Raw genomic sequence first — 15,522 nt, 5'->3', positions numbered from 1 at the left:
CGCCTCGAAGGTGGTCTGGTTGCAGGGCGACGAACAATAAGTGCGAGCAGCGGCTGGTGCAATGGTCGCGAGGGCGCGCTAGATCGATGACCAGAACCTGGCGGAGTAGTCGACCTGAGCGCCAAAGTGACGAGAAGCGGAAAGCGAGTATGAGAAGTTTCCCTGGAAGAACAGCTGCTCAGGGACGAAAGGAAAAGGAGGGCTTCAGACGAAGAAAGGGAAGGCTTCCGAAGAGCGTGCCAAAGGAGGGAGGAGGAAGAGGAGGAGAGTGGAAGGGCCTGAACGAGGAAGGATGAGGCTAGTGGATCTCTACTGTGGAGATGACGGTATGGGAGAAATGTTCAACAGCTCATGGGGACAGAGTGAACACGGAAAGTGTGAGAAGAGTTTACAACCTTGATGTCTTCGCCTCTCTTTCAGCTGCTATTAAATTTGTTTCTACCATTAAATGATCTCCGTGTGTGTAAAATACAAGGCAACACCGTATTATCTCGACGATCACGTTGCGACTAATCCATCGTTTTTAAGAGATGGCCTGAGGCAATTACGGTTGGCGATCTGGGCCAGCCGCGCAGTAATTACAGTTCACCTTTTTTCCGCACGCCGATGCCGAACTCGACAACCTTTCGAGATCGACGTCTTACCCCATGTCTGCAATGGGTGCTGTATCGCCCTATGGGCAGATGGTCCGGAGCGGTATGACTCTCAGCAGCTTTGTAAACTCACTACGCTCCAAAATGTCTCGTCCTAATACCATTCTCAGTAGCCCGGTCCCATCTGTTTTACGCTGCCCGACGAAACTTCGCCTCCACTACTGTTTGCGAAGCACAAAACGACAATGGCAATGCGAACTCCAACAAGAAGAAGTCAGGCTTTCTTTCATCCGTGAAGGATTGGGTTCTTGGTGAATCGAAGCCCAAAGCCGCTTTTACGCCAATGGCTCCGAAGCGCGAGGAAGGAGGTCTGGGCGCGAGCTCCATTTTCGCCGACGACGTGGGTCAAACATCTGGCCCCAAACCCAGCAAGCAGAAGAAGCAGCTCCAAGAACAGCAACCAGGACAAGAGGAAGAGGCCTTACCCTTGGAAATGCGTGACAAGAATCGCATGCAGCTCGCTCTCAACCCTAATCCACAGGCTCAGATGCGATGGGAGAAGAAGATGATCACATCACAAATCCGCAAGCGGGGCCGTGTTTCGAAAGAGGTTCAGATCAAGCGGACGGAGCGCGAATCCTTGTCCAAGTCACACTGGTTCAAGACGTCGGTGAAGAAGCTGGGTCCTTTGGCCAGACAGATTGCGGGTAAGCCTCTCGACGAGGCGATCTTACAGATGCGTTTCAGCAAGAAGAAGGCTGCCAAGGATGTCCTCGGACACCTGGAGCACGCCAAGAACGTTGCCACGGTCCGTGCCGGCATGGGCCTAGGACTTCCTACGGGCACTTCTGCCGAGCCTGTCACCGTTACGCTCAAGTCAGGCGAGCGCAAGAAGATCACCGATCCTACGTCTATCTATGTCCAGCAAGCTTGGGTCAACCGAGGACCCTATGGATTTGGTATGGATCACCGTGCTCGTGGTCAAATTAATCGTCTTCGTCCTCCTACGGCTGGTCTGTCACTCGTGCTCAAGGAGGAGAAGACTCGCATTCGAGAATGGCAGCAGCGTGAGGCGGACGCTCTCCGCAAGCGTAAGGCTCAGCTTTGGACCCAATTGCCAGACCGCAAGATCTCTGCCCAGAATCAGTACTACAGTTGGTGAATTTTCTCGTTCCTCCACAAAGTGTGGTGACGTCTGGCGTTTTGTTGTATTACTACGGACTGGACAGCATCCAGTCTTTTTTTCTTTGTTTGCAATATCTGGCAGGGGTGAAGCTTTTTGCATTTCATGCAGTGGAACTCGGGGCATCGAAGCTTCATGTACAATATCTATATACAAGTCTCAAGCATTTACTTCAAAATATGATCTCATTTTTTCCAAAGCTTCAATGCCAGCCACCCATGCTCTGTGCCTTTACAACAACTGGTATGACAGTCCCCGTCGCCAGCGGGAACTTGCGATGGCCGATAATTTCGAGAATGCTAGTGATAGCTCCTGAATGCGCCGTCAGGGAGAGAAAGATGTTTTCGTCTGTGAGGAAGACATCGTTCAGTAATTCCAGCAACCGCTTATTTCGCAGTTCATCTGACTCGCGGACTTTGGGATCCCAAAGTTCATCTTCTTCGACAAAGCCCGCCTCGAATCGGTAGCGTGGAAACTCTGCTGCGATTGCAGATTTGTTCGAACGGCGGTCACAGGTATGCTCACCCATTGTTTCGCGGAGAAGCTGTATTGTCGTCAGGCACAATCATCTTCTCAGCGTCCTGAGTTTTCAAACGCCTTGTTCAGCTCACTCACCTCCTTCACGACGGGCTGAAATGGATCCGTCAAGGGTATCCCCAATCTTTCGAACGTCACCGCCGCTGTCTGGCAGCATCGATGAAGCGGACTGGCATAGTAGGATTGGGGCGGGGGCATGCCAGTGGCGATCTGCTTTGCCCAAGTATCATGAGCAAACTGTGCTTGGGCGATTCCCACAGCTGTCAAATGGGCATCGACCCAAGTGCCATGCTCGTCTCCGTCAAGAAGAGACCAGTACTCCTATTCATGGAAATCATTAGTGTTTAGCCCTGCAGGAACATCTGTCCCTTTTCCCTCGCCTAGATGCAAGATGTTCCACGTACATCCCAGGCTTTTGTTCCATAACGGCGCTCAGCAACATTGTGAACTCCTTCGCCATGGCGTCCCAGAAAGAGAACCTTGTACGAAGTCCCCTTATCTGCGTTCGTGTTCAGATGCACAATATGCCGCGCAAATCGGTCCCATTGGGTTCTGTCTTTGGAACCAGCGGTGTCGTTCTCATAGCTTCGGGGAATCAATCCAAAGTTGGTGCTTGACTATATTTCACCCAATTTAGTCTCCAGAACCGAGGATCCAACAATGATCAACGTAGGATGTCATACATAATCAAAGGTGTCTGGATCCGTGGTAGGCTCGTCTTGAAGGAAGAAGCCCGGGACAGTGCGGAATGAAAATGTTTGCGAGACCATCTTCGGTTCAGCGCAAATAAACAACAATGTATGACCGTCTCGTCTTGGCTCCTTCTAGGTCAATGTACAGTAATGTTGAATATTGGAGCGTTGGGTCGCCATCTCCTTTGAGTGCCAGCCCTGAGCCCGTCAACACGTCCTTGGAGGACGCCCCGAAGTGGGGCAACACCTGCAGCGACTGGTCCCATTCTGCTCGCTGCGAACTGAAGGTGATTTCAGTTGCGGCATGGTAGTCGGCAGAAGCAGTTGGCAACGAACATAATTCTACGAGGATAGGTGACGGGCTAAATTTAAAGAGATTACTGCCTCCGCAGAACCGTCAGAAAGATTATGGAAAAGATCTCCCCAGAGAACCCTGAAGACTACGAAGTAGCATACTGGAGCCCAATACGATTGGGTTTTGGCGAGGAGAGAGCCCGGCACCATTGATTCCAAGGCATGAGCGGCCAGCTAGTTGAGCAAGGCCTTGGAGAAAATGAAAGTAATACGGAAATCAAGTTGACGGGCGTGAATGGATTGTCTTTGTTTTCAAATCTAGACATGTCTAATAGTAACTCATGGCTGTCTCTAGATTTCTTCGGATGGAAGACTCCAATGTATGACCAAAGATCAGCGGTACCCAGGTTGACATACATTTAGATGCGCTACACCAGAGAGACAATCTCACACACTTCGTATCGACGACTTTTGAGTTCAACAACGAAGCCTTGTGCACACAAGCTGAACCATTCTCACAGCGCCTTCTGGTCACTGAGAGTATGCAACGAAGTCCTACACTCGCGGAATGTAGAAGCTTCTTCTGATAGCCATGATGTGGCTGCCCATGAACGACATGAAGCGGCCAACAACTACTTCAGGCCAGTGAGCCGCAGATACAGTCGACGACCCAATACCAGCAACTGCGGATAAGGTGCTCGCCAAAAAGCCACCCATTTGGGTAGACACTGCTTGGGCAAGACCGCGGAGCTGTTCCGACTGAGGTCTTGCTGGCTGGCAAAGCGTGCTTGCGCCAACGGACAGGCTGATTTCTTGCAGAAACCTTCCCATCGATGACTCCACGCCGTCGAAGAAAGCTCTGCCTGATGTGCGAGCTGCATCTTTGGCTTGGTCCAGACGACGGTTTGCAGGTCTCCCACGGTTTTCCGTGCCCCGGCTGACGGCCGGCGAGCTCTGGGAGGCTTGTGGCTGAGATGACTCCAGCCGTATAGCAGACGCACTGACGCCAGCCCGAGGCGCATCCAGGGGTTCTCTTGGCAACCAGACAGCCAGACTTGGAGTAAACGTGAGGTTGTGTCGAGCAAGGTCGCTGTGGGTGCGTCCAATTGTTGAAGTTGCAAGTTCGGTCGCAGCGGAGAGCCCAGTAAGGCGCAGGCGCGGTGCCGTTTGCGTAGGTGCCCGCCGATCCACACCGTCGATGTGCTGAGATGTTGTTGGCGAAACCTTGCAAGGTTTGTTCGGGGACGCGATCCTTGCATTCGCTTGCACTGAGCCATTTGAAGCGTGGTGCATGCTCGGCTGGGCACTGCCTCCAGGAATCGAAACTGACAAAGAGTTAGTAATGGCTTCAACTGAATGTAATACGCGATGAAACGCCGTTCAAGTACTTACCACTTTGCTTGACAGGGACGAAAGCCGCAGATCCAGCTTGCTGAATGTCGTGTCTTGCCGACCGACCATTGTTCTGTTTTGTGTGAGATGCAGAGACCAACGAAAGTCCAGCCGTATTCGCAGATGGCGATAAGTCAAATACGCGGAACTGTGGTCTCTCTCCGGGAACTGCATGTACGCGCTTCTCCGCAAGGCGAGTGGGCGACATCGCAACAGCTGAGCCAACCATTCTCTCGTATGTCGTGTTGTCGCGAGGAAGATTGGGCATCGAGCTTGGTTGTACTCTGCCTAGACCTGGGATTGTGGGTCGCGCTAATTGCCTCTCATGACCAGGCTGGTCAGAGACACGTAGATCTACATGAACCAGTGATGCCTGCGATGGCTGTCGAGGCCGCTGCCTGTATGAAGTGTCCAATGGAACGTTATTGACACCCAAGTGAGCTGCGGCCTTTTCCAGACAGTTGCACTAATTCGCTGTCAGCGTTTCTGTGAGGGAGAGCAGCAAGATCTGGCGCTCTGGGTCCGGCGTATAAGTCACTTACTCGCTTGTGCTGCTTCTTGTGCTTCTCACATGCCCCGTACTTACGGGCCTTGATGTAGTTCTCCTTCTGTGCTTGAGAACGAGGCTTCTGCTTCTTGGGCAGGTTGGCAGCGGCGTTCATGTTGAGGTCGAGGACCATCTCAATGCCTCCTGCACCAGCCGCCTGGGCTGGAGCGGAGACAGAGGGAGTCTTGGGGCTAGCGCTGGCGCTGGCGGACTGGGGGGAAGTGCTTCCGCGAGCATAGTCAGACCACATTGGGGAGGAGAAACTGGTGTTGGAATCCGAGTACAACTCCAGGTCCCTAGCGGCTGCATCGCACAACCGCTGCAGGTGCAATTCGATGCCTGCTTCACGCCGCTTCTCTTTCATAGAAGCGGTGCTCTGGTCGGCAGCAGCCTGCGCCTCGATCATTTGTCGGAAGTCCCACTGCGAATCGTATGGGGAGTAACTGTAGAGAGCGCTGTTGTCTATGGGCACATTGATGTCGGTGTTCATGCTCATCTCCGGGGACAGGCTCGCAAAGAAGCTCTCTTGGGACATGTCAAGGTCGATCATCTCGGAGAATGCGGATTGACTGAAGTCCAAGGGCTCAGCAGCCCACATCTCGCTGTCCTGGGACAGGACCAAGTGTGGAGAGGTCGCATTGGTTGCAGCCAGAGCGGAGGACTCGTCGCCATAAGCTGCGGGCAGGTTCAGGAACTGATCAAAGTCGACCCACTCCTCCAGCTGGGCCGGGCCGTCAAGAAAGAAACCCTGATCCGAGATAGATGCCATCATATACCGAGGGTAGAGAGGGTTGCTTGGTTTGAGGGATCTCGGGCTGAGGGATGCAGAAGATCGGGGGAGGGGATAGGAGACTCGGATGGGAAAGAGTGTCGGAGAGTCTCAAGAGGTGATTAGGGATGTAATTGAGGGAATAGCAATCGGAGGAGCTGTGACTCGAACAAGCCGATTGATTCGACAATTATTTTCTAGTATCTCAGGGTAGAGAAGAGTTGGGGAAAATAAAGAAGGAACCTTAGGACTGAGGCAGAGGGGACGGTAAGTCGATTGTATACTAATTTTCCAGGCTGCGCTGTAGGGGAGTTGGCCTGCCAGAGGTGGCCGTCCGCGCAGGACAACCCTCGAACCCACTCACCCAGCCCCACTTCACGCAGCGGACCAGCGCGCAGTCTATTCCTCTTCGGGGTCCCCGACTTTGGCTAAACTGCTTTGGGACCCCGACACTGCCCACTCGTTCGCGCCGTGATGTCGCATGGAAAGAAATTGGATCCCACGGGCTGACCCTGTCACCCTGGTTCAGCCTCTGTTGACTCATTCTTATCCCCCGGTTCCATCAAGATGTGTTTGGAGAGTGATCCACCTGCACGTAGGCCTCATACTTCTCACACTCAGCTATGTACATTGTAGCTGTACAGTAACTACCGCATGCCCGTACGAAGTTCTTTGCAGCTGTTGCATCTCAATCAAAGGTGGTGGCTGAACCTCGGTGCAGAACTTGGTCGAGCGAGGGTATTGTGACGAGGTGCGTTTCTTGAACATAGCCATATCTACCAAATCGGTGGTCACAGCGCGGCACAGCCTTTATAGACCTGCGCCGACATGGATCCTGCATGGAAAAGTGAGGGAGATGCTCACCACTTTCAACACCCGTCCTCGGTCCATCAGCCTCAATTGTATCATCAAGGCCACGACTCAAGTTCGCGGCCCGTGACATTCATTCGTTTGTCGAAGGATCATTGCGAAGGGCCTGCCGCAAAGTCATGTTGTCCTTTCCGCGACGATGACAGCCTCTCTTCAGACCTATAGAGGTATGTGGTTTGAGTACCTAGGCGGCGGGCGCAGATCTTCTCGTGGGCCAGCTATGACCAGAGCAACACCGCAGAATGGTCGGTACTCGGTAGTCCCGTATGGATCTAAGCAGTGCAATATCATGGAAAACCTCCAGCCGCTTCCTAAGTACCAGGTACTCGCCTGGGTAGGTAAGACACCTCTTATGGAGATGGAGAAAGACATTCACGGCCCACACGTGACGGACCCTGAAAAGGACCATCAAGTTTCAACTAGCCAGGGACCACACCAGAGCAACGACCCTATCAGACAAGACATGTTGGGGGCGTTGACCCATTTTCACCAGTGCGAATTCCATTCTGCCTGATCGTCTCTCTTGTCGAATTCAACTAACTACTGTACTTCTGTCTTTCTCTTCGGTCTTGTTGGTGGACGGACTTGGGATTGGAAGATCATGATTGAGTGCTCTGGTGGGTCAACATGCCAGTATCAGAAGTTGCCATTTCGACAACCTTTCACTCTTGTGCCTGAATAGCATGAGGACACTCTGTCATGCACCAACCCACTGACTTTGAATCAGCCTTGTTATAGCCGGGTTGTAGTACTGGATGAACGCGAAATAAGGTTGTGACAGCCGCTCCGTGGTGGCTGTGTGCATATTGACCACTAAATGAGGACATTTCTCCTCCACGGGCGAGTTGCACAAGCCCATGCTTGCAAATTTGAGGATTACTGAGATAGATGATATTGGAGACTGACCCTCAATCTTTCGAACAGGAGAACAATTTCTCAATCGGGTAGGGATGGGGACTCGGAAATGGAGGGATACAAAGATATCCTTCCACTATTGCAGATTGGCACCTACAGCACCGGCATGGGGTCAGATGATCAAGGCCTAATCACATATCTCTACCAAGATTACTGCTATAGATTTCAGGTACCCGCTGAGGTAGTCGGCAACCTCCATTACCTCCATCCAGCTTACCTGGCAGCAAGTGGGTGAGCCTCCACTGAGGTCCGCAGCTGTACAGCCCTGAGTTCAGAGACTGACTGTTCAGTACCAAGTCTTGAATGACACTCGCCACCGGGGCCATTGGTGCAACTATACGGTCAGCCGAGGTTGTGGCCGGGCCGTATAGCTCTGGATGACTGTGCGATCAAGTGACGTACCGTGCGACTCTTCAACTTCAACTGGCGGCTTTGTCAATCGCTGACTTCAGATCGGGGGAATGCCGGTACCTGTTCGGCGCTCCAGGGAGGGGGGCAAAAGGCAGTGATTGGTATACGGTGACAACATGCACAGATTTGGACCAATACGCTCGCTTGCAAATGACACTCGTGCTCTGCACCCCAGAGGCAACAAATCTTGCGGATTCAGCAATTGTGGGGAGGACCAATGGAAGCTTCCCGCGATGCCGGAGCTTATAAATCGAGGTGGGGGGAAGGGATCTTGTATGAGCCGAAATGTCCTCAAGCTGAACTTAAGATCATCTTTATTTAACTAGACAGCGACGCCCGGTAGACAATCCGTGTCTAGTTCAAATTCTTCTTGAACCTTTGCTCCATTGCCCACTATGTCTCAGCCCAACATCACTCTCTATACCACTCAGACTCCTAATGGAATCAAAATCTCAATTGCTCTCGAAGAGCTAGGGTATGTCTCGCCCCAGGAATTACCTTTCTTGTTCCGTCTCATTGACACCGATGTAGATTACCCTACAAAGTTGAGAAGATCGATATTTCCAAAAACACACAGAAAGAGGAGTATGTGTCCGACCTGATGAAGTGGTTGACAACCGCCGCATATATCAAGGCAACTAAAATGCGGTGCGAGTCGTCATGACTGACACTGTTTCTAGTTGGTTCCTCGAAATCAACCCCAATGGCCGTATTCCCGCGTTGACCGACACCTTCACGGATGGTCAAACCATCCGCCTCTTCGAGTCTGGCAGCATTCTGCAATACTTGGTCGAGCGATACGATCCCGACCATAAAATCTCTTATCCCGCTGGCACTCGCGAATACTATGAGACCAACAACTGGCTCTTCTTCCAGAATGCGGGCGTGGGACCTATGCAGGGCCAAGCAAATCACTTTGGGCGCTATGCCCCTGAGCGCATCGAATATGGTGTCAACCGTTACGTGAACGAGACCCGTCGCCTGTACAGAGTCCTCGATGACCATCTGGCCAAGTCAAAGTCCGGCTATCTGGTTGGTGACCGTGCCACGATTGCCGATATTTCTCATTGGGGCTGGGTGGCCGCTGCGGGGTGGGCTGGTGTTGACATTGAGGAGTTCCCAAACTTGAAGGCGTGGGAAGAGCGCATGGCTGCACGCCCGGCTCTTGAGAAGGGCCGCCATGTTCCTAGTCCTCACACCATCAAAGAGCTGCTGAAGGATAAGGCAGCAGTGGAGAAGAGGTGCTGCGCAAGCTCGGGAGTGGGTCCAAGCGGGTATGAAGGCGGACGCGAAGAACAAAATCTAAACCCCGATTCAGTATCGATGCTCGTGGGAAAACTGATGATCAGTGAAAATTGACCTGGCGTGAGAGAATCGAAAAACACTGGACCCGGGTCCCAATGTCTATAAGGGGGCCGAACGTAAATTTAAATTATTGTAGCCGCCTGGAACCAGGGGCTGTCTTGACTCCTTGAGTCTTTTGACTGAGAGGTTTCGATCTACCTCCGCCTGACCGCCTGACCGCCTGACCGCAATCACGTGTAGATATTGCCACATTTGCAGGCGGCTCACCCTTACTATTTCTCTTGCTTCCAGCTGCGTAGGACAATTTTTATCCCTCACTTCCCCACGTTTGGACTGAGAAGATGGCGTGGCGCAACCAAGGCATCACCGGTTCCAACAACATCCCCCTAGGGCGCCGTCGCTTCGCAGGTGAGGAAGAGGAGGAGAGTCGTACTGCCTCACCTTCCTCTGTTCCTGATGGTGCGAAGCGTGGGCGCAGTCCCGTTCGAGGTGAGTATCTTTCCATGACGCGCAAGACCGTCGCATTCACTAATCAATTATTTTCACCATTAGCTGAACCTGCCGAAGATGGAGTGAAGCGTCGCAAGAAGCGCAACCGCTGGGGCGATCAGCAGGAGAACAAAGCCGCTGGTCTGATGGGCTTGCCCACGATGATCATGGCCAACTTCACTAGCGAGCAGCTCGAAGCGTACACTTTGCACTTGCGTATCGAGGAGATCAGCCAGAAGCTGCGGATCAACGATGTGGTTCCTGCTGACGGTGATCGGTAAGTTCTCTGTCCCCCTTCATCGATGAGGTTCTCTGTCCTGACCGTGCATACAGATCTCCCTCGCCGCCGCCACAGTACGACAACTTTGGTCGCCGTGTAAACACTCGCGAGTATCGCTATCGAAAGCGCCTGGAGGATGAGCGCCACAAGTTGATCGAAAAGGCCATGAAGACCATCCCCAACTACCATCCGCCATCTGACTACAGACGCCCGACTAAGACCCAAGAGAAGGTCTACGTCCCAGTGAATGACTATCCAGAGATTAACTTCAGTATGATAACTAACCCTCTAACTCCTAACCGTACCCCTTTGATGTCTGTTTTGAGTCGTTGCTCGACGCGAGCTGACGAGACCGTTCCCTGGACCTCGTCGGCCCGTTTCTTGCTAACCTCGCGTGCTTGATGATGCACATGACTTGATCTCACTCCCCACATGCAGGATTACTAACACTTAGCTCTTCGCTACTTCTTCACAGTTGGCTTACTCATAGGACCTCGTGGCAATACCCTGAAGAAGATGGAGACAGAGTCCGGAGCCAAGATTGCCATTCGTGGCAAGGGCTCCGTAAAGGAGGGCAAGGGCCGATCTGACGCCGCTCACGCTAGCAACCAGGAAGAAGATCTTCACTGCTTGATCATGGCAGATACCGAGGAAAAAGTGAACAAAGCCAAGAAGCTCGTTCATAATGTCATTGAGACTGTTAGTGCTTCACTCCTTCCCTATCCATATCCTTTTTTTTCTCGGGCAGATTCTGATGACCTTTAGGCTGCATCCATTCCTGAGGGACAAAACGAACTCAAGCGTAATCAACTTCGTGAACTTGCTGCCCTCAACGGTACACTCCGTGACGACGAGAATCAAGCTTGCCAGAACTGTGAGTTTTGGCCCGTCTTTCCTTCGATTTCGCCGAATGATCTCTAACAATTGCAGGTGGTCAAATTGGTCATCGTAAATACGACTGTCCCGAACAGCGCAACTTCACAGCCAATATCATTTGCCGAGTCTGTGGCAATGCAGGCCACATGGCTCGTGACTGTCCCGACCGACAGAGGGGAAGTGATTGGCGTAATAGCGGTGGATATGGCAGTGCTCAGCGAAATCCCCGTGCCCTTGGCACTGGCGATGCTGTGGATCGCGAAATGGAGGTAAGTTCTCGCTCACTTCCTACTACTTCCGGAGCGATAAGACTTCCAAGCTGACTTCTGCAACTAGCAACTTATGAACGAACTCTCCGGCGGCGCTCCTGGTGAACATCCACCTCGCCGCATCGAAGCTGGTCCTGATCAAGGCGCACCCGCACCTGATGATCGTGACGCCAAGCCGTGGCAGCGTGGCCCCCCTGCCAGTGATGTCGCGCCGTGGCAGCAGCGCCGTGAACACCGTCCCCGTGACGATTACGGCTCTCGCGATCACGGCTCTCGCGATCACGGCTCCCGCGATCACAGTGGTCCCGCACCCTGGGCTACCCAGAATCGCGGTGCAAACGACTATGGCTATGGCTCTCACAGTGGATATGCCGCGCCTGGCGCTTCTGCGGGCGCTGCTCCTTGGCAGCAACAGCAACAGCCTCCCGCTGGTGGACCTTCTGCTGCCGTACCTGCTGTACCTGGCTACGGCTATGGAGCTTACGCAGGCTATGCTTATCCCCCAGGCATGACAGCAGCTCCAGGAATGGGAGCACCTCCTCCTCCTCCCGGCATGCCTCCAATGGGTGGCTATGCCGCTACTGGCAACCCCCCTCCACCTCCTCCTCCCGGTGATGGCCCTCCTCCTCCACCCCCTAGTGACCTGCCTCCCCCACCTCCTCCCCCAGCGTGATCAGCTTACACTGCGACTCGAGTGTTGGGGAAATTCACTTGCAAAATTTGCGATGCCTTGGTTTCTTTCGTTCTACGCAATCCAAAATGTCTGCGGCAAAAGGAATCTGCTCATGATGTTTTGTTTCTCTTTCGACCAACCACGCAACTACTAGGTGCACCAATCGAAATGGATTGAAATACCTGTTCAAGCACGTAGGCGGCACGTTGTCGATATGATCTTCCGACGATTGTACACTTCAGAAGGTCCTTACGAGGCTGTCAATTTGAAACGATGTACCAGGCAAGCTATATAATGAATTTGCATAACATAGGCAGAGCTCTCATTCTACTCCATTTGAATACTTGACGTCAAAGGTTTCTCCAACAAATGTGACAATAGTCTACCTGATGCTCGTCGTAGTGTAGTTCGAGATGAACAAACCACCTGTGCTCGCCAGTTTTATCGCAACATTGTGTTTCCTTTCAGCGGTCCTTCCAAAGACTCGCACGGGTCCAGCATGCAGCGTGGGCAGACAGTGGGAAGTCCAGCCAGTGACGTCATGTGGCATTTCGACTGAGAACAACCGCGATACTACTGTGTTTACTGCTTACTGTTTAGCCTTCAGGCCGTTCTCCGCTCCTCGTGGGGCAGCGAATATTGTCAGTGCTTTGCCCGACCAATGCGCATACTCCCACATCCTTGTATGGACACGCCGGTAGGATAACAATCTCATCCAGATCGGACATAGAATAGGTGCCTCAGGCTTAAATGACAATTAGGCTGTTTTTAAAGCTCCCGGTCCCCCTGCGTTTTGATTCCCCCATTTTCGAGAGCTCCATGTTAAAACCCAGTGGTCTGTCCCCGCACTGATTCTGTCACCCAAGAGCCGTTTCGAGGGGAGAGGCTGTGCATTATTTTTTGGACAGCGAAGGACACTGATCTGAGGATTTATCCTTGCCTCTGGGCGCGGCCATGCATCCACCTGCGTCATCAAGCGAGGCGCGGAGACCATCTGGTCAAACACGCCGATTGTCCTCTACGCGCTCAGGGAAGTCCGGCGTCGGGCTTTCTTCGCGTCAATCTGCGTCGTCGTTGAGTGCGAGAAGTTCAACTTACAGTGCGTCTCATCAACATCAGAATGAGCAGCGAAGGCAACAGCAGCTGCTTGACCTTGAGCAGCGTCCTGCTGCCAGATCAGAATCCTCGTCTGAGCCCAAGTGGTGGCGGATTCGCTTCTTCCAGGGCATGAAGAATGATTTGAAGCGTAGGGCTCCGTTCTACTGGAGCGACTGGACTGATGCCTGGGACTATCGTATTGTGCCAGCCACAGTGTACATGTACTTTGCAAAGTATGTTTCCCGGTTGTGTCTCTTCTCAATGAAGCAGCCTCAACACTGGGCTTGGGATGACCAGCGCAGAGGTTGATGTCGCTACGCAATGCATTGACGCTCGATGATGACCGGTGAATTGGACCCTCGGAACGCTGACCTTATCAGTATCCTACCTGCTCTGGCCTTCTCACTGGACATGTTTGAGAAGACGAACCAAAGCTTTGGAGTCAATGAAGTCTTGCTCGCATCTGTTCTAGGTGCTGTAGTATTTGCTGTCTTTGCTGCTCAGCCCTTGGTTATTGTAGGCGTCACCGGTGAGTCCTCGAAAGCCAATTGCAGACAAGAAAGCGTGACTGACAAGATGCTAGGTCCGATTACTGTCTTCAATTACACGGTCTATGACATTATCACACCAAGGGGCACTCCTTATTTGGCTTTCATGTGCTGGATCGGCATGTATGTGAAGTCCTCCCTCCAGGTGCACTGAATATGCTAACTTATTCCGCAGCTGGTCATTGATAATGCACTGGATTCTTGCCGTCACCAACGCCTGCAATGGCCTGACCTACGTGACACGCTTTTCCTGTGATATTTTCGGGTTCTATGTCGCATTCATTTATTTGCAAAAGGGGATTCAGGTTTTGACTCGTCAATGGGGTCAAGCTGGCGATACTTCAGCGTATCTAGCTATCATGGTGGCGCTTCTGGTCCTGATGGTAGCGTGGATATGTGGAGAGCTTGGCAATAGCAACCTCTTTTCTCGACACGTCCGGAAGTTCCTCGAGGACTATGGCACCCCTTTGACGATCATCTTCTTTACTGGGTTTGTCCATATTGGGCACATGCAAGACGTCAATGTTGCCACCTTACCGACGAGCAAGGCCTTTTTCCCAACCATTGATCGACCTTGGCTGGTTCACTTCTGGGACATCAATGTCGGCGACATCTTCTTGGCCATCCCATTTGCCTTGCTCTTGACAATCCTCTTCTATTTCGATCATAATGGTACGTCCTGAAATCGCTTTCCCTCCCTTCATTTCAGCCACTAATTTGTGTTTGACAGTCTCGTCCCTCATTGCACAGGGCACCGAGTTTCCTTTGCGGAAGCCCGCAGGCTTTCACTGGGACATCTGGCTACTGGGACTCACTACATTTGTCGCCGGAATCCTTGGCATCCCCTTTCCTAACGGACTCATTCCTCAAGCGCCATTCCATACAGCTGCTCTCTGCGTGACTCGCCATGTCGCTGACGAAGATGACACGAATAAGGGCAAGGCAATTCGTGTAACGGACCACGTTGTCGAACAGCGTGTGAGTAATCTCGCGCAGGGTCTGCTGACGCTAGGAACAATGACTGGTCCACTTCTCATTGTGCTCCATCTCATCCCACAAGGTGTCATGGCCGGGCTTTTTTTCATCATGGGCGTACAGGCTCTTGAAGGAAATGGAATCACCCAAAAACTGATCTTTTTGGCACAAGATAAGGATTTCACGCCGGGATCGAACCCGCTGAAAAGGCTCGAACGTCGATCAGCTATCTGGGCGTTTGTTTTGGTGGAGCTTATAGGCTTTGGCGCCACCTTTGCTATCACTCAGACGATCGCTGCTATTGGGTTCCCGGTGATCATTCTTCTGCTGATCCCGGTACGGTCATTCCTGTTCCCAATGTGGTTCTCCCGAGAGGAGCTGGACGTGTTGGATGCTCCCACGGCCAGTCCGTTTACTATGGAAAGTGTCGGTGGAACCCATGGCTTGGCAGAATTGCACGGCGATCTGGCAGCTACAGGTGGAGATGCTGTCCAAGCCCCATCAGCTGGCAATGATGGGGTTCTCGGCGGTCACCGAGATTCTTCCTCTGACTCTGCGGTTGATGCCGATGATCTGGAACGAGGAGAGGCTTACGAGCTTCAGTCTCATCTCCACCGGCGTAGCAGCCACAGTCAGGTGAAATAACTGGTGGAGGTCATGACAATCAGGGCCCGAAGCCATCACGCGGGCTGCAGCAATACTTTCGGGGCATATGATCGCAGGACCGTATATACATGTAAATGGAGACTATATCTCAAGGAATTTCCCATGAGTCTACAGCTCATATTGAGTCTAGTTCCATTCAT

At 52.5% G+C, this 15,522-nt stretch overlaps 6 protein-coding genes across 6 annotated transcripts; 4 read left to right on the top strand and 2 right to left on the bottom strand.

The window, feature by feature from the left end:
• Positions 1-647: 647 nt before the first annotated feature.
• N7539_001713 (mitochondrial 54S ribosomal protein uL22m) lies at positions 648-1,755 on the top strand (the record flags this gene model as incomplete). The annotated part of the gene is made up of 2 exons (XM_056931316.1): positions 648-696; positions 764-1,755. The coding sequence occupies 2 exons, from the start codon at positions 648-650 to the stop codon at positions 1,753-1,755; spliced, it is 1,041 nt and encodes a 346-aa protein (XP_056793347.1).
• A 223-nt stretch (positions 1,756-1,978) lies between these two features.
• On the bottom strand, positions 1,979-3,083 carry N7539_001712 (phosphoglycerate mutase family protein; the record flags this gene model as incomplete). Its single annotated transcript, XM_056931315.1, has 4 exons — positions 1,979-2,320; positions 2,392-2,634; positions 2,718-2,930; positions 2,997-3,083. 4 exons carry the CDS (start codon positions 3,081-3,083, stop codon positions 1,979-1,981), a joined length of 885 nt encoding a protein of 294 aa, XP_056793346.1.
• Positions 3,084-3,854: 771 nt separating this feature from the next.
• N7539_001711 (uncharacterized protein) lies at positions 3,855-6,007 on the bottom strand (the record flags this gene model as incomplete). Its single annotated transcript, XM_056931314.1, has 3 exons — positions 3,855-4,624; positions 4,692-5,157; positions 5,234-6,007. 3 exons carry the CDS (start codon positions 6,005-6,007, stop codon positions 3,855-3,857), a joined length of 2,010 nt encoding a protein of 669 aa, XP_056793345.1.
• A 2,591-nt stretch (positions 6,008-8,598) lies between these two features.
• On the top strand, positions 8,599-9,562 carry N7539_001710 (Glutathione S-transferase-like protein tpcF; the record flags this gene model as incomplete). Its single annotated transcript, XM_056931313.1, has 3 exons — positions 8,599-8,678; positions 8,735-8,851; positions 8,884-9,562. 3 exons carry the CDS (start codon positions 8,599-8,601, stop codon positions 9,560-9,562), a joined length of 876 nt encoding a protein of 291 aa, XP_056793344.1.
• A 287-nt stretch (positions 9,563-9,849) lies between these two features.
• bbp (putative zinc knuckle transcription factor/splicing factor MSL5/ZFM1) lies at positions 9,850-12,095 on the top strand (the record flags this gene model as incomplete). Its single annotated transcript, XM_056931312.1, has 6 exons — positions 9,850-10,274; positions 10,331-10,548; positions 10,753-10,976; positions 11,079-11,151; positions 11,208-11,422; positions 11,490-12,095. The coding sequence occupies 6 exons, from the start codon at positions 9,850-9,852 to the stop codon at positions 12,093-12,095; spliced, it is 1,761 nt and encodes a 586-aa protein (XP_056793343.1).
• Positions 12,096-13,049: 954 nt separating this feature from the next.
• N7539_001708 (anion exchange family protein) lies at positions 13,050-15,361 on the top strand (the record flags this gene model as incomplete). The annotated part of the gene is made up of 5 exons (XM_056931311.1): positions 13,050-13,426; positions 13,574-13,722; positions 13,777-13,864; positions 13,917-14,413; positions 14,472-15,361. The coding sequence occupies 5 exons, from the start codon at positions 13,050-13,052 to the stop codon at positions 15,359-15,361; spliced, it is 2,001 nt and encodes a 666-aa protein (XP_056793342.1).
• Positions 15,362-15,522: the final 161 nt, after the last annotated feature.

The sequence above is a fragment of the Penicillium diatomitis genome (genome assembly GCF_028827545.1).
Source record: "Penicillium diatomitis strain IBT 30728 chromosome Unknown utg000002l_segment0_segment0, whole genome shotgun sequence".
In the NCBI taxonomy this organism is placed as follows: domain Eukaryota; kingdom Fungi; phylum Ascomycota; class Eurotiomycetes; order Eurotiales; family Aspergillaceae; genus Penicillium; species Penicillium diatomitis.
Note: the sequence above shows the minus strand (reverse complement) of the source record. Positions and strands in the feature narration are given on the sequence as shown.